The sequence below is a fragment of the Cebus imitator genome, unplaced genomic scaffold (genome assembly GCF_001604975.1).
Source record: "Cebus imitator isolate Cc_AM_T3 unplaced genomic scaffold, Cebus_imitator-1.0 Scaffold25, whole genome shotgun sequence".
NCBI classification, from domain to species: Eukaryota; Metazoa; Chordata; class Mammalia; order Primates; family Cebidae; genus Cebus; species Cebus imitator.
This window is the reverse complement of record NW_016107340.1, coordinates 3,122,448-3,143,845: the sequence shown is the minus strand read 5'-3', so window position 1 is coordinate 3,143,845 and position 21,398 is coordinate 3,122,448. Positions and strand designations below refer to the sequence as shown.

Below are 21,398 nucleotides of genomic sequence, written 5' to 3'. Positions count from 1 at the left end.
AATTGTAAATGAGAAATTTGAAGTGAGCAATCCACTACTTGTAATTAGATCTACTATTGTTTCTTTAGAAGCCCCCCAAACTACCTTTAAAACCCAGATCTTAAATTCTGGGATCTTCTGAGGGAATTAAGATGTATAACAAAAGAAGCTGCAAGGTACGCAGTTTTGTGGTATGCAATTTCCCAGAAGCGACTACAGAACTAATCGAGAAGGGATTAACTAATACCTGGAAGTCTGGCTAAGAAACTGAGTCACAGACATACACATGTGCTTACCATGACCTGAAGATTTAAGCTCTCTAATACAATGATTTTTAGAACCCTTGCCATGAAAAGTTAAAATCTTTGTTTTTTAATGTTGAACTAAAGAGAAGACAAATACTTTAAAGTGTCCCCGTTTATGGAAGATATACTTTCCAAATTTGTGAGCTGTTTTCCCTACGTGGGGGGGTGGGGGAGAAGGGGAATGTTGATTCTGATCCCTTAGCTACACTCCTATTCTAACCTCACTCTCATTTTAAGTCAACTTCTGTATTAACATTGAAAACCATAGTCAAAATGTTCCCGAAATAATGTGAAAATGATCAAAAGCTACCCGCAATGTTTATTCTATTTCACACACAATAGTTAAACAGTCTTAGTATAAATGATATATGTCCTCTTCAGATGTAGATTTCAAGAGATTATTCTCTAACTGTAATAGACAGCACTCCAAAATGTGTGAGGTGAGTATTAAGTCTGTGTATCTAAATATCTAGGTGGCTCTCAGTAGCATAGCACTCATTTGGAGTTCAGTCTAGATCACTGGTTTTCAAAGTGTGGTCCCTGGAATAGCAATATCACAATCACTTGGAAACTTGTTAGAAATGAAAATTGAGACCCTACCCGAGACTCACTGGATAAGAAACTGGAGTAGGGTCCCAGCAGTACATGTGTTAAGCTCCAGGCAATTTTGATATGTGGTCAAGTTTGAGAACCTTTGGACTAGATGATTCCTACAGCCTTCTCAAACTTTCAAAATCCAGTTAACAAAGATCTCACCTAGAACTAGCAGTATGTTCAATTAAATGCACTGAATCATCCCTAATAGTCTGCATAAAATACTGTAACCAAGAATACCACGTTCTATTCGTATTTTAAAATTTACTATATTTTCACAGACAAAACTTATATTAGCAAACTTTCTCCAAGTAAGACACTGTGACAAATGTTTGATATCATTTTAACAGTGATGATCTCCAAATTAAATCTCGGTTCCCTTTATATTTATAATGCAGAAACTATTTCCAGCTGTTGTAAAAAAAACAAAAACAAAAACAAAAAAAAACAAAAAAAAAAAACTATGCTTTTAGGACAGTCAAGGTGCTACACTCAAGACCAACTGCTACATATAGCTTTGTTTCTCATACCCCCTGTGAGAAATAGTAGAATATGACCCAAAAGAGGATACAATGACAAAACTACCTGAATAGATCAAACGGATCAGGGATTCTAGGATTCCCAACCACAGGAAATAGTAAGTGATCAGGAAGCATGAAGTTCATAAATTTAAAGAATTCTATCCCCAAATACATCTGGTCCCAAAATCTGATTCAATGAAGTCTACAACAGTTACCAACATGGAAATTGTTCTACCAAAGAACCACAACTGGCAAAAACTAGAGTGTTAGACCTAAGATGATACCTTTAACTTTCCTGAGGCTATTATAAAAGGAAAACAAAAATAACCCTTTTGACATAACATAAAACCTGGGTTGACTGTCAGAGACCAAAAGGAAAAGCTGTTTAAAAACAGCAGGGGTCAAGTTTAAAAGTCAGCTTTTGCTCCCCAAGATAAAGACTCCTTTCCCACCAATTTCTGTTTTGACAGGTGATTGCCTTATAACAAACTCCGCCCTCCCTGACTCACTTCCTTTAACACTTTTTCATTGAAACAAATGCTCTAATCTCTTCACACCCTAATACCAAAAGGGGTTCTTACCAGGCAAAGAAACTAACATATTTCTAAAAACATTTTAAGAAAAAAACAGCAATGTTCCTAATTTCTCTCAATTTTGCCAAGAAAATAGGGGATAAAGCCAAAAACACGATTTTCTTGCTTTCAGGCACACATAAAATTGCTTTCACTGAGAATCGAAAAAGCATTTATTTTACAGTACTTAGTAAAAGCATATTAAAATCTTCTGCTCTGTCATCCTAGACCTATAAAGAAGTCATGCAAGTGACTAAATCCCGTGCAAAGGTGATTAATGCACCCAGCAACCTATTTCATTTCCAATTTTCCACTTTCAAATATTTCCTGTCAGTATATACATTTCTTAGATACTTGGCATCATTTTATGTCAAAAGGTTTCCAAAGAATTAAAAATAAAACAAGCGACAGTTAAATGCCAAATGCCTTTTCTTAAAAAAAACCCTCCAGACAGTACTTGACATGACTTCAGCATTTTCAACATTTTGGATCTACTTTAGCAACTAAATTTATTCAAATACAAGAATGAATCTTTGCAAAGGCATAAATTTATACAGTATCTTTTAATTTCCACATTTAGAATATTGATACTATTGCCTCCCAACTGTGTTTGATATCAAACTTAAATGAGATCAGAGTGGGGGGAAGAAATGGCCGTAGGACCATCACCAGGAAAAAATTCTCTATTCTTCCTCCATTGCTGGAGTAACAAGATGCCTCTTGGGCAAAAAGAAAATAAGAAATTTTAAAAAGGAAAAGCAAACACACACACACATTTTAAGGCAAGATATGTTAACACAGCTTTAAAGAAACCTGTGGCCTGTTAATTTCTTTTGGTTTTGTCAAGGGAATAAATCCCTTTGTCAAGACTCTTCAGATTTCATAGACCAAGTACTCAGTTTCTTGATATGTATGAACATATATAGCAGTTACATTACTAAGACCACCTTAAGAAAAATAAAAAGCTCACACTGCCTCCTACTGTTAAAAGGAAAATTCATGAGGTCAAATATGGTCCACAAACTGAAGGGTGTAAATGAGAACAACGATATTATCTTAGGCTGTTTTCTTTTAAATTTACTTCCAAATCAAAATCTCAAAAGGGTTTAGACAGTGTCCACAACTCATTCAAATGTACGGCAAAAAACATCACTAGGTATGACTTCAAAATTGAAAACCATCTTTCCCAAACACATTTTTGACATGATGTGTAATATAACTGGGGGAAAAAAAGGAAGAAAAAAAGTGCCATCCTACTTTGCCAGATGGATGGTTACTTTCCCAGATCTAAGGCAATATTAATAGCTGAGTTCTCTTGTTCCATACCCACAATGAGGTAAACTGTTCCATGTCAGATCAGATTCAAAACACCTGTTCATCTTCTAATCGGATGGGAATGGCGATACCCAGGCCTTCCCTGACCTTGATGATTTTCTCCAAACTTAAAAAGTTGGGAGTAATGTCATCCAACTTATCACTGAGACACTTCTGTCTTCAAAATTTGACAAACAGCTCTGGAGAGTATCTTGCACCTACCCAATCCACCTCAGCTATGATACTGTATTAATCACTGAATATGAAACACAGAAACACAAACAATAGTTTTGGATTTGTTTCTTTAAAAATGACATTTGTATTAAAAGTCTTAAAATGAAGAGACAATGATTAAACGCATGAAATTAAAAATTACAATTAGTTAGAATTGGTACATCACAACAGTAAAATTTTGCTCTTTGCTTCTGGAGGAACACCCTATAACAGGTAATTAAAAAATTAAAAATAAAAAAAAAGGGGAAAAAAAAAAAAAAAAAAAAAAAAAAAAAGAAACGAATTCATTGCAAAAGATGGAAATTACATTTTAAAGGCTGAAAATAATAAAGAAATTCACTAAACAACAGGCCCTATTGTCCTGGCTCCTTCAGAAAAATTACTGAAAGGAAACTGGGAAGTGGTTTGGGGGAATAGCAGATTGTGGGATATGGTGGGAAGTTCACAGGTTGGCACCGGCTGGAACAGCTGAGTTTTGAAGGCACTCTGCAGACACAGGGGTGCTGGGGGCCCTGAATCACATTTACAAAGTCTTTGTACTGTATTTTAAAAAGCTAAGTCATTAAAATCGGTTACTGCCAACCAAAAAACAAAAACAAAAAGGCTAAACTCATACACATACACACACACACACACACACACACACACCACACACACATACCATAGTACACACGAAAATGTGCAGATCTGTAACATTTTTTTCACAGCTGATAAAAAAAAAAATACTACCGTTCTCCCCCAGATTCCCCTTTGATACAGTAGGTAAACAAAATATATATTTTTTTCCACAAATATCAGCAGACACTTTCTGGCACCCCACACTGTATTGGCATCAGTGTTAACAGTCCCAGTTCAGATGTGCAATACTTCAGATTGGATACACTGTAACAAGAATCCAACTTTGCATAGACATCCTCAGAATCGCAATCAGTCATGGGGTTGCCCTTCCAAGCTGGCAGAAAAGGAACCCGATCTTAATTTCCAGCTACTCCTGGAAAACAAGGAAAAAACAAAAGTTTCTTCCTCTCCTGCTCCTTCATATGGTTCTCCCGGACTTCCTTCCATGTATTTAAAACTTGGAACTAGAAAAACGGTTGTTGACCAAAAAAAGAAAAAAGAAAAGAAAAACCCTTTCCACCTTCTCCCCCTCCTTTTCCTCCAACCCTCCCCCCCCCCGGTTTTCTTTTCCCCCCAGGCTGAAACTTTTGCTTGGTGGGTGTGAGGCTGCCGATACTGCGCCCTAACGGCTACTTAAACGGGGAAATATGCATCAACCAAAATCAGGGAGAAACGTACATGCTGCAAAGAGCCACATTTCCACCAGAGTATCGGATGGGAAGGACGGGACACCCCCTCAAGCACAGGGTGGAGGCAGGGGACGCCGGCCGCGGAGTCCAGCAGGGCTCCCAAGACACCCTGGCCAATGCAAAGTGGTCTCCAATCTCAAAGCAAGAAAGAAATCACATTTAGACAGTCGGATGCGTTTGGCTTTTGTGCGCAGAGCGCGGCCGGCGCGCGGCAGCCGCCTCAGAGGATCACGCAGGCCGAGCAGCAGCCCTCATCGCCGTTGGGCTGCGCCGCGTAGTTCATCTGCCGCACGATCTCGGCAAACAGCTCGTCTACCGAGGCTTTGTTTTTGGCCGACGTCTCCATGAAGGGGCAGCTCCACTCCTCAGCCAGGGCCTTGCCCTCGCCGTACGAGACCTCGCGCTCGCCCTCCAGGTCCACCTTGTTGCCCACCAGGATCATGGGCACGCGCTCGTACCGCTTCACGCGGATGATCTGGTCCCGCATGGGCTTGATGTCCTGGAAGCTCTGCTGGTTGACGAGGCTGTAGACCAGGATGAAGCCCTGGCCGTTCTTGATGTACAGGTCCCGCATGGACGCGAACTGCTCGGTGCCCGCCGTGTCCAGGATCTCCAGCACCGACGGCGACGAGTCCACCTCAATCTCCTTGCGGTAGAAGTCCTCGATGGTCGGGTCGTACTTCTCGATGAAGGAGCCCGTCACGAACTGCACGGTGAGCGCGGACTTGCCTACGCCGCCCGAGCCCAGCACCACCACTTTGTACTCTCTCATGGCTCCGTCAGCGCTCTCGCCGCGCTTGCCGCGGCCCCGACGGGGCTGCGCGCCGGGGAAGGCTGGGCTTGGCGGCTGGACTTCTCTTCCCCTTCCTCAGCTCGACAAGAAAAACCCAGGAGAGAGTAGCCCAGAGAAGAACGCAAGGCAGAAACCACCGAGCGGGGGCCGGGCGCCGGGCCGGCCGGCGGCGGCGTGTCCCTGGGGCGCGGGTCCGGGCCCCGCAGCAGTCCGCGGCGGCAGCCCGGGCAGCAAACCGGGAGGACAATGCCCGCAGCCTGCGCGAGGCGACGGCAAGAGCTCCTCGCTGCAGCAGCCCGGGAGGCCGGGGAGGCGGTGGCGGCTGGCTGCGGAGGTGGCTGCTAATTGCGCGTCGGGCCGGGACGCGCGTGGCATGAGTCCCCACGGAACGTGCGCCCACCACTGCGGCCCATCGCGCTCTCTCCCGCAGCCTCTGCTGGGCAAGGGCTTCCTATTCGCCGCGCGCAGCCCGGCCCTCCCCGCCCCAGTGAGCATGCCCAGTGCGTTCCGGCCGCGCCTTGCCCGAGCGGCCGCTCCTGGTTTTCCGCGGGGCCGTGGGCGGGGCTAAGGATTTGAGTCCGGTTTTGGGAGCGGCGCGAGTCTAGGAACTGGCTGGGAAATGGTGTGTGTGTGCGAACACGGGGACGAGGAAGGCGCATAAGGAGCAAGCAGGCCGCTTTCTTTTACAGCTATGGGAATGGTGCACAAGGGCGGCGGCTCTGCGAGAAGCCTGTGGGCGCGGCGGGCCGCCTCAGGGATGGAGTAGGCTGTGCTCCTGCCAACTCCCGTTATCAAAGGCCCAGGGACGCCATTCACTTAGCCTCAGGCGGGCGTGTCTGGGGGCCGGAAACCCTAAGGCTTGTGGGTGCCGTGGAATGCACGCGCAGCCGACGGAGCGTCCCTGCCCCACAGATTTTTCTAAACCGTTCGCCACAGAAACGCTACTTTCTGCCTTCTCTGACCGACTCTGTGCACTGCAGACATTCACAAAGAAAACGGGAGGTACTCCAGGCCTCAAATACTGCCCCAACTAGGCAAGGGGTAGACTGTGGTACCTGCAGCTCTCCGGGGGCAGGGTCCCGCGGGTCCTACCCACCTCCCCGCTCGGCTGCGGTCAAAACCCGGAGACCGGATTACACGCCAATCCAGAAGTCTCGTGGCGCCCACAGTTCAGGGCATGCTCAGTCACGGAGCAGGTTTTCGGGCTTGGAAGTAGGAAGCTTTTGCACCACACACCCACACTCTAGCTCAAATTACCTCTCCCAGACTCCGCACTCATTGGTCCCGGGGCGTGAGTCTCACACCCCTATGTGTTGTTCATTGGCTGCCGCCAAGGCTCTGTCAGTTTGGGCCTCTTCATTGGCTAAAAAGTAGCCTCCGCTCGCGATTGGTTATTTATAGAGATCGAGCGGAGAGGCAGAGGCACAGCTGTTCTTTCTCCGCTGCTCCTCCGCCCTCTGCCTCCCACTTCCCCAACCCTGGCGTTTTGAAGTAAAAGTGAAAAAATAAGAGGCATTTAGGCGGAGAGCTCAGAACTAAATATAGTTCTTTGTTGGTGTTTTCGAGAGAGTCTGACTCCTCAGTTTCCAGTCACGACTGCCCCTTAAAGGGAGCACAAAGGGCTAATTACAGGTTTTGGTCCGCAAGAGACCGCAGTTGCCAAGTCTTTTTTGCTGGGAGTGGGAGGGGCGAGGAGTTGAAATGGGCCACTTGGAATTCGTTTCACCCAGAGGGGTTGGGGAGTGTCCAGGCTTGCCTCAGAGGAAGCGTCTTCGCTGGCGTGCCGGGCAATCGCTAGACTTGGCTGGGCAAGCGCTCCCGGGAGGTGCGAGGGAGATGCCCCGACTTGTTCCGAGTCTCTCTCGCTCCTCGTCGGGGAGGGATGTCAAGACCTGTCTGCAGGCTGAGCGCGGCGGCGCGCACCGCGGGTGCGGGGTGGGGAGGGAGGCGGCGGAGCTGCGTCAGCGCTGGCTCCCAGTCCTGCCTTTTGTTTTGTTTTGTTTTAACCCGATGTTACTGCTCCCTGGTTTCACCGTCCGCATCGGAGGGTGAACCTGGGCACGGCTTACACTTGGTTTCAGTTCCTAGTGCCGCCGTGACTCACACTGCGTTTGCTGGTTATCCTACTCCAAACCCCTGGCCCTAGCTTCTTTCCACGCAAGTCCACAGTGTGAAGTCCTTGGGCACAGAACCGGGTGGGACATGGACCGGCCTGATGCCTTGGGTGGGGTGAGTGGTGCCCACCCCGCGCCTCGCCCTGCTGTTTAGTGGAGAGAGGAGACTTTCACCTTGACTGTCAGAGTGCTTGGATGTAATGAAGCTTATATAATTCTCCAAAAAAACCTCTCAGAGGCAAACTTGCCTACTACAGCTGGAGAGAACCCTGCCAACATTCACCCAATGTGTAAAGTCCACCAAGCGCTTTACATGTACCATCACTCCTCACAATAAAAATTATTTTAAAGATGAGGGAACCCATTTTAAAGATGAGGAAACTGAGGCTGTGTGATGATCAGTAATTTGTCTGAGATGCCACAACTAGAAAGTTAAGCTAAGATTACAACCCAGGGATTTGTCTGCAGAGCCTAGTCTCATAACCACTAGACCATACTTACTCGCCACATAAATGTTCTGGTATTTTATTCTTTCTTGGGGTCAATTTAGAGGCAGTGTGATCAGACTGGCTCTTAAACCCAAGCAAAAGGGACCTCTGCCCACAGCCACCCTCTGGCTCTCCTCTGACAGTGCCCCTCCTCTGGTAAGATTGATGGCCCAGCTGGAGCCTGACCCTCTTCTAGACTACATCCACTCCATGTAGTCAGAACTCTGGACTGCCCTGCCCAAATGGTGCCAAGTCCACTTCCAGGATCTGGTCGGGACTCTGAACTCACCCCTGTGTCCAAGAAATAGCTCTTCGTTGGGGTGTGGACAGTATCTGGACCTGCGGGCTAAGGTGGACACTCCCAGGTGTTTGGGCCCCTTGTAGTGCAGGAAGAGGGATCATTTGGGATCAGCTTTATCCTCTGTGACAGCTTCCAGCGTGGCCCTTGGAGAAGTCCAAGAATTCACAAATCACAACCGGCCATCCAGCTCTGTGTAAGAGGTATTTGTAAAGGTGGCAGGACAGATCATATTTTGTTTAACAGTTTGTTATCTTGATTTATAACTTAAATACTTAATGTTATATGGGGCTCTATGTGTACTCTTAACCACAAATATTAGATGTGGTTCTGAGTGTGATATGGAAGCAAATGCTTTGTCCTTCTGGGCCTGAAGTCTAATCTTAAGTATTGGCTATCAGTTACTATCTGAGGCCTTGGGCGAGTCACTTCAGCTCTCCTAACCTTAGCTTCCCTTTCTATGAAACAGTGATAATATAATTTGCCCTACCCACCTAGCTACACAAGGAACCTTGGAGAGAATATGGCCACCAAATCAGTCATTTTACAGCAGGGAGAGCTGAGCAGAATTAGGACCCTGCTGTCCTAGCTGCCCTTACTATGTGCCAGGCTGTCCAGAAGGATAATAATTAAAAGATAATAGATGGAAATATGCTTCTAAAGCTGCAGCAACCCCATATATGCATCAGATTACTGCTCAGACCCAGACAGCCTGACAGCCCCTTGAGAAATGACCATTCCCAAGAATTTAGGTAGCCATGTGGATGGGTACTACTGAACATTTATGGTCTCCTTAGTACCAGAAAGATGCCACAATCTGAATACTTTTTTTAGGAATTTTTCAAAGCAATTTATTACATTCAGATAGTCTTCCACAGAGAGATTTATATTAGAGCTTTGGAATTTCAAGTGAAGCAATGAAAAGTATACAATTTTTTTTTTTTTTCCCGACAGAGTCTTGCTCTGTCGCCCAGGCTGGAATGCAGTGGCACAATCTCAGCTCACTGCAACCTCTGCCTCCTGGGCTCAAGCGATTCTCCAGCCTCTGCCTCCTGAGTAGCTGAGATTACAGGCATGCACCACCATGCCCAACTAATTTTTGTAATTTTTGTAGCGACGGAGTTTCACCAAGTTGGTCAGGCTAGTCTTGAACTCCTGACCTCAGGTGATTTGCCCACCTCAGCCTGCCAAAATCCTGGGATTACAGGTGTGAACCACTCCTGGCCCAGTGTACAAATTTTTAAAGTTGATAATTTCCTCATGTAAAATTTGTTAGGAATATTTTAATCCCTACTTACAGCATGAAACATTATCTATCCTGTACCATAATTATTACATTTACATAGCTAAGTCTGGTCACTCTAAGCACACCATGTGAAATACTCGAGGGCAAGGTTCATGTCTAGTTTTTCTTTAGAGCCAACTTTACCCCTCATTAGTATGGTAGAAAGCCCTCAATAAATATTCATTGATGAATGTGTGAATGGTATTTTATCCTTTTCCAAACTCTATTTGTGTTAGAAGATCATATCAATCCTTGATAAGACATAACGTTTTTTCAGTCTGTGGAAAAATATTTGCTAATGTTTCAGTCTCTCTCCCTGAGTCACAAAGATGCTGGAGTGATCAAAGTCTCCATTTATTGGGGTGAAAACACTAAATCAGTGCTATCTTGAGGAAAGATACCAAAGCATCCAATAGATAAAACTTTTCTCTGAAGAAGACTTAACATTTCCATTATGGAAAGACATTTCTGAAAAACAATCTAATGTGAAAGCTACCAGGAAGAGACAGCTTAACCTTTGATACTTGGCATAAACAGGGGTCCCATTTCTAACCTTTGCTCACACAGTGACCTCCTTCTAAGATACACAGGTTGGGCCTTGAAAGAATTAGGTTTGTTAGAATATGAATCTTTTAAGTCTTCAAGAGAAGAAGTACCCACTTATTCTTTTCATTTGTACTAGGTAAGTGGAGGTTTATTTCATGATGTTCATAGTTGGTGTCACCTATACATAAACAACAAATTCTAATTTTGAAAGCACCAAAGGTAAGTTGATAGTGACCATATATCATTATTTTAAAGTGGAAGTAGACCAGGTGTGGTGGCGCACACCTGTAATCCCAGCTGGTCTCAAACTCTTGACCTTGTGAACTGCCTTCCCCTACCTCCCAAAGTGCTGGGATTACAGGTGTGAGCCACCGTGCCCAGCCACATATTTTTATTATTTTACCTGACTGTAGAAAAAAAAAAATTCCTCTTTTCTAAGATAAGTGTTCTGACATTTTCCATCAGACCTCAGATTTGCCTGAGACCCTATCTATAGAGAAAAGAACAGACTTGCTTATAGCATGACTTTCATGTGATGAATGTACTCACTCAAGGGAAATTTTAGAGAGATTTCATTGATCCTGTTTTTCTTAGTTGAAAGCTCAATTTCAAATCCCAGTCTAAGATTTGTCTCCTCACAACCTTCTGTTCCGGAAAACCAAATACAGCAAGAATAAGCGAAACTGCTTAGTTCCATTAAAAGGAATTTTCCTCTCACTTTCTTTTTTTCTCATCACCACTAGATTAAAGGAGCCCCCTTTTCTCCCACAGGGACAACAGTCCACCACTTGCCATGATGTACAATCGAAGCCTATAACCCCTTCTGCAGCAGTGGCTCCAGTAAGCCTTTCAGACTTTGTGGTTTTGATGGAGACAATGAGACTCTATATTGGGGAAAGGAAGTTTCCTTTTTAAGTTTTCCTTTGCAAGCCAGCCATAGGGTCTGGTTTAAGGAATCTGCCTCATGGGAATTCTGTTTTATAGTCTGTCAATCAGAAGATAAAGAAAAAGACTGAGTGTGTGGTGTCTTAAGAAGATAACACATGCCAGGTGGGATGCGGTTGCTCACTCCTGTAATCCCAACACCTTGGAAGGTGGGCAGATCACTTGAGGCCAGGAGTTCAAGACTAGCCTGGCCAACATGAAGAAACCCCTAAAAATAAAAAAAATTAGCCAGTGTGTTGGTGCACGCCTGTAGGCCCAGCTACTTGGGAGACTGAGGCAAGAGAATCGCTTGAACCCAGGAGGCCGTGGTTGAAGTGAGCCCACATTAGGCCACTGCACTCCAGCCTGGGTACAGAGCAAGACTCTTATCTCAAAACATAAAAATAATTTAAAAAAGAAGATAGCTCGTAATACTGGAGTATTCACGCTATTTAAAAATTTTGTGATTGTTATATTCAGTTCTGTCATAGAAGTTTGTAAATCTTTTGAAGTTTTCTCTCAATTTATTTTAAAACACATGTAAAACGGAAATTACTGCCTATTATTCAACTATTGTAATATGAACACATTTTCACAAAATATTAAAAGTAAATTCTTTCTGTCAAACATTTAAATTTTAAAAATACCTATTACCTTGTAGAGTATAATATTGTAGAATTAACAAGACATGTTCCTGGAAAACTGAACAAATATTTCTGTTTCACATAAGCTAAATATCCTAAATAACAAGTTCAGACCTTTTTTTTGTAAAGGTCCAGATAGTAAATATTGCAGATTTTGCAGGTCATACTATACCTACTCACTTCAGCTGCACCTTGTAGTATGAGAACAGCCATAGGAAATATGTAAATAGATGTGTTCCAGTAATACTTTGTGAAAACAGGTGGTGGACTGCATTTAGCCCACAGATCCATAGTTTGCCAATTTCTAAACCATATATTGAAGGAAAAAAATCTTTGTTTCTGGAGGCTCTTTTAATAAAAATAAACTACTAATTTGTCATTAGATAGAATCATAACTCTTGGCCATAAGTTATAGTAAAATGGCCAAATAGTGAGTGCATTTCAACCAACATGACTGTAATTCTGTATGGTTGCTACTTTTACATGAATCATGTAAAACTTCTTCTCAACAGTTAAGTCTCACTCTGTCGCCCAGGCTGGAGTGCCGTGGCGCAGTCTCCACTCATTGCAGCCTCCGCCTCCCAGACTCAAGTGACTCTCCTGCCTCAGCCTCCCAAGTAGCTGGGACTACAGGTGTGCTCCACCACACCCAGCTAATTTTTGTATTTTTAGTAGAGACAGGGTCTCACCCTGTTGGCCAAGCTGGTCTCAAACTCTTGGCCTCAAGTGACCCACCTTCCTCGACCTTCCAAAGTGCTGAGATTACAGTTGTGAGCCACTGTGCCTGGCCAATATCTACCATATTTTATTGTACTTCTAACATCTTTTTCTTATTGATTTGTAATTGTTGGTTATGGATTATGGTTATGTATAGGGGAAAACTAGTCCCATGCCAATCATATGCCTAAAAAATAACTTTATCAGTTTATTAAACTTTTATTTGTTTATGGTTTTTTAATTTAGTTTTTTTTTTAATTTCTGTTTTGAATATATTGAACTCTTCCTTTATGGGTTTTCTTTGTGAATTTCTTGCTACAAATTGGAAGACTTCTCACACTCCAACATATTTTATACAACTAATGTTTTCTTCCAGCATTGTTGTGTTTTCATTTTTTTATGGTTAAATTTTGGTTGTTTTTCCACTGAAAGGAGAGCATCAGTAAACATGGCCAGACTGAAATCCAAGCAATAGGATGTCCACTGAATAGAAATTTCTGAGGAAAGCGCAAGGGGGGATATGAGAACTCTGGTGGCAAGGATGAGGAAGCATCCCCCTTCTCAAACAGGAAAAAAGAGCCAACAGACCTGAAAAGGAGCTGGAACTGAGAAGGTGAAAATGTAAGGGTTCACACTGCAAATAACCTTCTCTCTGTAAATAAAAATGGCAGGGCACCTGCTGAAAGATTGCATACGATGTGTGAGTTTGGGTATCTGAGTAATAATGAAGCTGTTTCTGACAGTGACTGTGCAGCACAGCACAAAGTCACCAAGCTCCTAAATGTGGGTTACAGAAATTTGTGAAAATGCCAATTCAGGTTTTTTTGTTTTTATTAAGAAGGATACTAACAATTCTTCTTAAATCTGTCAGATCAAATACTCTTAAAATATTTGAAGGCCTTTTTTCAACACAAACAAGTAAGTTGTTATAAAATGAGCGGTATATCTCCCACATGCTCATATCCTTAGTGAAAATATGTATATCAACTTATGACTTATGTAATTAAAAATTCAATTACTAATGGGAAATTGGATGAACTCAGTAAAACTGTCTTACCCATGTCTCTTGAGTTTCTCTTTCTATTACATTCTAAATTACAATAAAACTTTGACTACCTAAACTCTCAGAGATTCAGTTCTTTTTTTTTTTTTTTTTTTAAGTATTTGCGTATTTGTTTAGAAAACATTGCTGTTGTCTGAGGTGTTCTAAAAATATTTAGGCCGGTCATGGTGGCTCTCTCCTGTAATTCCAACACTTTGGGAGGCCAAAGTGGGCGGATCACATGAGGTCAGGAGTTCGAGACCAGCCTGGCCAACATGGTAAAACCCCATTTCTACTGAAAATATAAAAATTAGCCGGGCGCGGTGGCTCAAGCCTGTAATCCCAGCACTTTGGGAGGCCGAGGCGGGTGGATCACGAGGTCAAGAGATCGAGACCATCCTGGTCAGCACAGTGAAACCCCGTCTCTACTAAAACTACAAAAAATTAGCTGGGCATGGTGGCACGTGCCTGTAATCCCAGCTACTCAGGAGGCTGAGGCAGGAGAATAGCTTGAACCCGGGAGGCAGACGTTGCAGTGAGTCAAGACGTACCACTTCACTCCAGCCTGGGAAACAAGAGCAAGACTCTGTCTCAAAAAAAAAAAAAAAAAAAAAAAAAAAAAATTTTATAAAAAAAAAAAAAAAAAAAGAAAAGAAAAAAGGTTATATTTTCTTCATTAGATAACTAGTATGTATTTACTGTAATACATTTGGAAAGTATAGAAAAGGAAAAAAAAAGGTAAAAACGAATTACCCAAAAACAAAAAATTCACATTACAGTTAACAGGCTTCTCGTCTTTTTATCATAGAATTATTTTATATATTCTGTAGGTCTATTTTTCTTGTGCCTGTTTTAACTCGCAGCTCAATTTAGGCCTCAGGTATTCTATAAACTACTGGTCAGGAAATAAGAAGTCAAGAGAGCTATCTTAAGATTTTTCTCTCTTATTTAATAGTTTGGGGTAATATTTATGTTTTTTATGCTAAAGTTGTTGCAATGCTACTAGGTCAAAAGTTGCCCAGGCAGTTGCTTACTTGACAAAATCCCTTAGGGCAACCTGGTTGGGGTTGTTTGCCTGTTTGTCCTGCAGGTTAGATAAACCATGTTGAGGTTCATGAACTCTGGGCAGCAGAATATGGTTGCCCATCTGCACAATTAGCCAGTGAATTGAGGGCATCAGCTGCATTCTCCTGAATGGTTTTGTCATTCTCCAGAAATTATCTTCCTCTTTGTTGCAAACAGTACCCTTTGATGTGTCAGCACCATTCAAAGCACCAGCAGTGACTTCTGCATCACTAACACATTTCTGCTTTCTTTGTCTGTTTGCACCCAGGCTTCTATCTCTTTTGCTCCAAGTTTTTCCTGAGGCTTAAAAGAAATCTGCACCTTACTCTTTCTAAAATATGTCCTAGCATGTTTTGGAAATGACTTATTCTCTCAAGACTACAAAATCGTCATCAGAAATTTTTTTTAAAAAGTACTTTTGCTGACATGATTTCAGGTCATTTTCTCTAAACTGTTCTTCTGTTTGATTTGGCTAGAATACCAGGCATAAGCAGTATTTAAAATTGTACATTCATTGTAATAATGGAGTGAGAATTCCTAAATATTACATGCCTGATAAACCTATTCTTCATTAAACCTCATATGCAGTACAATTTTCTATCTTGAATAAAACTTCTTTTATAGGCTAACCCAGGGAGTTAATATTTGGTGGCTAGAAGATAGAAATAATGTTCATAGATACCACAATATTTCCTCTAGGTGAGCTCAATAATTGTGTAAGAACAGGATATATTGTTATCCTCAGATAAGCCTCTGGTTCTGAAAAGATCCTTCATCAAATGTAAATAAAAATGGTTAAAGGAGGTTGGGTATGGCACAGGAAAATATCTTTGCCTTTCCAAGCATTATTTATACTTTGTAAGCAACAGATAACACTCTAGCACACTCTAGGAACATACAATTTCCCAAATATTAAACTGTCAGCCTATTCTTTTTTTTTTTTTTGAGACAAAGTCTCATTCTTTCACCAGGTGCCAGGCTGGAGTGCAGTGGCCGATCTCAGCTCACTGCAACCTCTGCCTCCCCCCGCTTCAAGCAATTCTCCTGTCTCAGCCTCCCAAGTAGCTGGGACTATAGGCGTGTGCCACCACACCCAGCTAATTTTTGTATTTTAGTAGAGACGTGGTTTCACTATGTTGGCCAGGATGGCCTTGATCTCTTGACCTCATGATCCTCCCACCTTAGCCTCCTGAAGTGCTGGGATTACAGGCATGAGCCACCGCGCCCGGCCCACCTATTCTTATTCTGTTTAATTGAAATAAACTTTTTTTTTTAGATGGGGTCTTGTCATGTTGCCCATGCTGGTCTCGAACTCCTGGCTTCAAGCAATCCTCCTGCCTTGGACTCCCAAAGTGCTGGGATTACAGGCATGGGCTACCAGTTCTGGCCCAAATAAAATTTTATTGAATATATAAAGCTTTAAGTTATATTAGACTAGCTGGGCGTGGTGGCTCATGCCTGTAATCCCAGCACTTTGGGAGGCTGAGGAGGGCAGATCATTTGAGGTCAGGAGTTGGAGACCAGGCTGGCCAACATGGTGAAACCCTGTCTCTACTAAAAATACAAATAAATAAATAAATAAATAAATAAATGAGCCAGGCATGGTGGCATGTGCCTGTAATCCCAGCTACTTGGGAGGCTGAGGCATGAAAATCACTTGAACCCAGAAAGCAGAGGTTGCAGTGAGCCAAGATCACACCATTGCACTCCAGCCTGGGTGACAGAGTGAGACCTTGCATTAAAAAAAAAAAAAAAAAAAAATTAGACCTGGGCGCAGTGGCTCACGCCTGTAATCAGAGCACTTTGGGAGGCTAAGATGAGTGAATTATGAGGTCAGGCATTTGAGACCAACCTGGCCAACATAGTGAAACCCTGTCTCTACTAAAAATACAAAAAAATTAGCTGTGCGTGGTGGCAGGCACCTGTAATCCCAGCTACTCTGGAGGCTGAAGCAGGAGAATCATTTGAATCGGGGAGGCAGAGGTTGCAGTGAGCCAAGATCGCACCACTGCACTTCAGCCCAGGCGACAGTGCTAGACTCTGTCTCAAAAAGAAAAGTCTGAAAGAGGACTTCTGGACTATTGGCCTTGGTCCAATAGCTCAGTGAAAAGAATTGCTGTCCCAGACGCATAGTCTGTTTTTGTGGCAGGAAAAAGGTGGCCTGGGAAAGTGGAATGAAGAATGCACAAGCACAAACTTCAGAAGACTTTCAGTTATATTTTCTTAACTGGTACTGCATTGAAGCCCTTCTATCTGTAAGGGAGCCTAGAAAAGTTAGTATTTAACATTTCCACCTTCTACAGTAGTGGGAGACAAAGCAGAAATAAATGGAGAATGGTGTTGGGTAAGCCTGCCTATAGTGTCTACCCTAAACACAAAACCACTCTTCAGAAACTCAGTATTTTTCTTTCTATTGAATTTGCACATCATTTTTTCATGCCCATGCAATAAGTATTGGCCAAAAGGTATAATGTTTTATCTTTCATTAAAAAATATTTAAAAGGCTTTATTTGTTTTCTAGTTTGGTTGTATGGTTTTCACAAACTCAACTTTTTAAAAATATTTTATGCTTTTTGAAACAGGGCCTCCATCTGTCACCCAGGCTAGAGTGCAGTGTTGTGATCACACAGCTCACTGCAGCCTCAAGCTCCCAGGCTCAAGTGATCCTCCCACCTTAGCCTCCTAAGTAGCTGGAATTACAGGCACACACCACCATGCCCAGCTAATTTTTTTATTTGTTATGGAGATGAGGTCTTTTTGCTCAGGCTAGTCTTGCACTCCTGAACTCAAGCCATCCTCCCACTTTGGCATCCCAAAGTGCTGTGATTATAGGTGTGAGCCACCATACCCAGCTGCCAACTTTGACTTACACAGAAATCTGCAAAAACATAACTTTTTTTTTCTTTTTTTTACATTTTTTGAGTCCTGATATACAATTTATAGTAAAAAGAGCACTAGATTTTTAGTGTAACAGGCTTACTTTTAAAATTTGACTTTGTAGATGTAAAATTTTGGACAACTTAATTTCTATGGTAGCCAGTCTTCAAGATGGCCCCTACCAATCTTACCACTTACTGGCATTCATACCCTTGAATAGCCTTTACCCATGGTGTATAAGGTTGGTCTCTCTTTTATGGCCTTTTAAGATTAGTCCATAAAAGACAACAGTTTTTGTCCTGGGCTCTGTCTCTCTTGCCAAATTTCTCACTCTAGGGGAAATCAAGCTTCCATTTCTTCCAGACGTCCAGGAAACTTTGTGGAGAGGGCCACGTGACAAAGAACTTGGACAGATATGAATTGTTCACTTTCATTTTCACAGGTTTACTTTACTGTTTTTAAACTCCTTTTTTTTGTTGTTGTTTAAGATTAGCATAATTTTTAAAAATGTCTTTGCGGCCGGGCGCGGTGGCTCAAGCCTGTAATCCCAGCACTTTGGGAGGCCGAGGCGGGTGGATCACGAGGTCAAGAGATCGAGACCATCCTGGTCAACATGGTGAAACCACGTCTCTGCTAAAAATACAAAAAATTAGCTGGGCATGGTGGCGCGTGCCTGTAATCCCAGCTACTCAGGAGGCTGAGGCAGGAGAATTGCCTGAACCTAGGAGGCGGAGGTTGCGGTGAGCCGAGATCGCGCCATTGCACTCCAGCCTGGGTAACAAGAGTGAAACTCTGTCTCAAAAAAGAAAAAAAAAAAAAAATGTCTTTGCTCATTGCTTTTTGCTGGAACTAGTGTAGAATACATGTCATTGTATACAGCTGGCTCTGTGACATTGCCTTCCCACCCTACTGCAGTGAGGATGGTTTTGTTATTTAAGGTCACTTGTATTTAATAATGAATGTCTTTCCAAGAATGTTGAATGGTAGATCTGATGTGTCTTAGTGGCCTACCAACTAAATAAAATATTGACCTAATTTCATTCTCATTTGGGTAGAAATTAAAAAAAACAAAAAAGGAAAAAAAAATATTGGCCTATTAATGTAAATAGGACCAGTCTTCCACTAGAAGGTCTCGATGGTGATTTTAATATGTCCCACAAGGAGAATGCACCTCCATTACTGAATCACTGATATGGGGAGGAGGCGGTGAAGATGATTGTCTGCCACACACTCTGCAGAGTTGTCCAGTCTTATTTTGCTTTGTCTCTAGCCCTTTGCCCCTTTCCGCTGTCCCATCCATTTCGAGTCACAGACTCCATGACTGTAACTGCCGCCAACTTTGCTACACAGCTTCAGATCATCTCTACTATTTTTCTTTATACTTTTTATAAATTACTTTCTTATCTTATGCTACTTCTATACCTCAATGCTTTCATGCCAAAAAAGGAGTGTATATATAAGTATATATATACACATATATGTCTGTGTAAATGTATATATACACACATATACATAAACACATTTATGTGTGTGTATTCTATCCAATTATATATTCAATTAAAACATTCCTTTTTTTCTTGGTCAACGTAGCATGCTGGGAATAATTTTCAGTTCATTGAACTGTCTTCACTATCGTTTTTGTTGCTGGATACTCAGGGCCTACTTCTTTGCCCCAAGGCAGAGCTTTTTCATTGTTGGTGCTGTTGATTTAGATTTTTAAGTTTGTTCTGCATCTGCAGTAGTTCTAAAAGTCTGAGGGTTTTGAAATACTGATTTCTACAGAGAAGAGATGTCCTGTGCTATTACTTATGGGTCCCAGGCTCTCACCGTTGTTATTGCCAATTAGCCCCACCTCCTAACTGGTCTCTTTGCCTCCAGTCTTGCTCTCCTCCGTGTACCAATCAATCCTATGTCATTCTAGTAGATACAGCTCATTGAAAACATAACTGGGAAAATGAATGAATCATAATATGGATAACTCTTAAAGACATAATGTTGAGTGAAAAAAGCCAGACAAAACAGAAGACTGTTATAAGAATGTTATTAACAGAATGTTTATAACATTCGTAAAAGGCAAAATTAAACTATTTTGTTCAGACATATAATTAGAAAGTAAATGATTAAAGAAATCAAATAATAATGATTAGCACTATAGGAGGAATTGTGCATTTAGATATGTTAAAGAATGAGGGTTGGGGACAGGAAAGGCTACATAATTTGTGGGGTCCAATGCCAAATAAAAATGTTGGATCCCCTGTTCAAAAATGATTATGAATTTCAAGATGGCAACAGTGGAACATTAAACCAAGCAGAGCACCCATCTTAGTACCAGGCTCCGTGCAATTGCTCAAGTTGCCACACTCTTGAAGCCAGCCCTAATTTGAAGACTGACTTCTGGGGTTCTGTTAATGCTTTTCTTTTCTTTCTTCCTTTTTTAAACTTGGGAGGAAGGGAATCATACATATATTTGTTTCAGAAAAAAACTGAAGTTGAACATTTAAATGTAAATACTTTTCTATAAATTTATTGTATTTTACAATTTTTAATGTGAAAAACAAAAGCAACTAGAACTGACCAGACTACTTCCTGCTCAAAAATATATGAAATATTTTCCCATGTATTAAAGTGCTTCCCTTTGCATTTTCTTGCATTTTCATTTGTTGCAGGCTCAGCTCAAATGCCAGCTCATCTATGAAACATCCTAGATTTCTTCCGTTAAAATTAACCATTTTCCTCCTCTCTTCCCTTAGCATTTTCTCTATTATAGCTTTTAATTACCCTGCTTCAAATCAGAGTTCTTTGAAATTGTTTTTTTATGATGAATATGAAATCTTGGAGAAACATTTCATTTTTATTTCACATTTAGGACCCTATAGGGCATCAGATAAGTGATTATTGAGTTTAATTGAAGTTATTTCCAAAGATTATCATAACCCATCATAAAATCTAAAATGCTTAAAATCCTACATATTGTAAGTCCTTAAACTATTCATTGATGCAAGGTAACAAAGGTAAAAGTTTCTATGCAAACTAAGATATGTTTCTTCACCTGGTAAAAATATGAAATAGACACCAAGTGTTTTATGATATCATTCAACATTTTTCTGTTTCACATCTGAGACTAATCTTTTTTTTTTTAACTTATTTTATTTTTTTTTATTTAAAAAAAATTGAATCACATAATCCACCTTTTTAGAATCTTATAGTAGAACCCATCAAGTTGGTGTGAAAATAGAAAGGCCAAGTGCCTGGCAGGCCTGAACAAGAAACATGGACAAAGGCGGAAGAAAACACACTGTTTTCCAAATGTTTTCATCTCTCCACAAAGCTGTCTGCAGTAACGTTATACTGTAGCAAGAATTACTATCAAACTCCACTCATCGGGCCAGAGAACCCTACGGTGTTAGCGAAAAACTTGCCTCTCATCAGGCACGCTACCTACACTTGCGAGTTCATCAGCCAGTCGGTAGCCTCAACTCCAAGCTCTAACAATGCGCAGAGACGAATCTCATAGTCATCTTTTTAAGACTTTTAACATCATAAATATAATATAATATGAGATCGTTTTTATGTAATAGACACTCTAGATACCATTTTCACCAGGAACGTATTTTAAAACACTATTACCCACTATTTCCTTGAATTTTTTTTCTTAGAATATTTTAGTTCTCACTAATACTTTGGTTTTTTTTTGATAAACATGTGACTTGGACATTTTCTTACAACAGACAGATGGGTGTGTTCTGTGGGTATTATTTCTCAAATGAAGAAAATGTTCC

At 41.7% G+C, this 21,398-nt stretch overlaps 1 protein-coding gene and 1 non-coding gene across 2 annotated transcripts; both read right to left on the bottom strand.

Moving 5' to 3' along the window:
* Positions 1–268: 268 nt before the first annotated feature.
* Positions 269–6,007, bottom strand: RAP2B (RAP2B, member of RAS oncogene family). The gene has a single exon (XM_017522901.2). The coding sequence runs from the start codon at positions 5,596–5,598 to the stop codon at positions 5,047–5,049; it is 552 nt and encodes a 183-aa protein (XP_017378390.1). The 5' UTR covers positions 5,599–6,007; the 3' UTR covers positions 269–5,046.
* A 14,958-nt stretch (positions 6,008–20,965) lies between these two features.
* LOC119470272 lies at positions 20,966–21,119 on the bottom strand. The gene has a single exon (XR_005199157.1). It is a non-coding gene; the product is annotated as a small nucleolar RNA SNORA62/SNORA6 family (small nucleolar RNA).
* Between the last annotated feature and the right edge of the window lie 279 nt (positions 21,120–21,398).

Coding starts and splice junctions, on each gene's coding strand:
- RAP2B (XM_017522901.2), bottom strand. CDS start 5,598: ATGAGAGAGTACAAAGTGGTGGTGCTGGGCTCGGGCGGCGTAGGCAAG.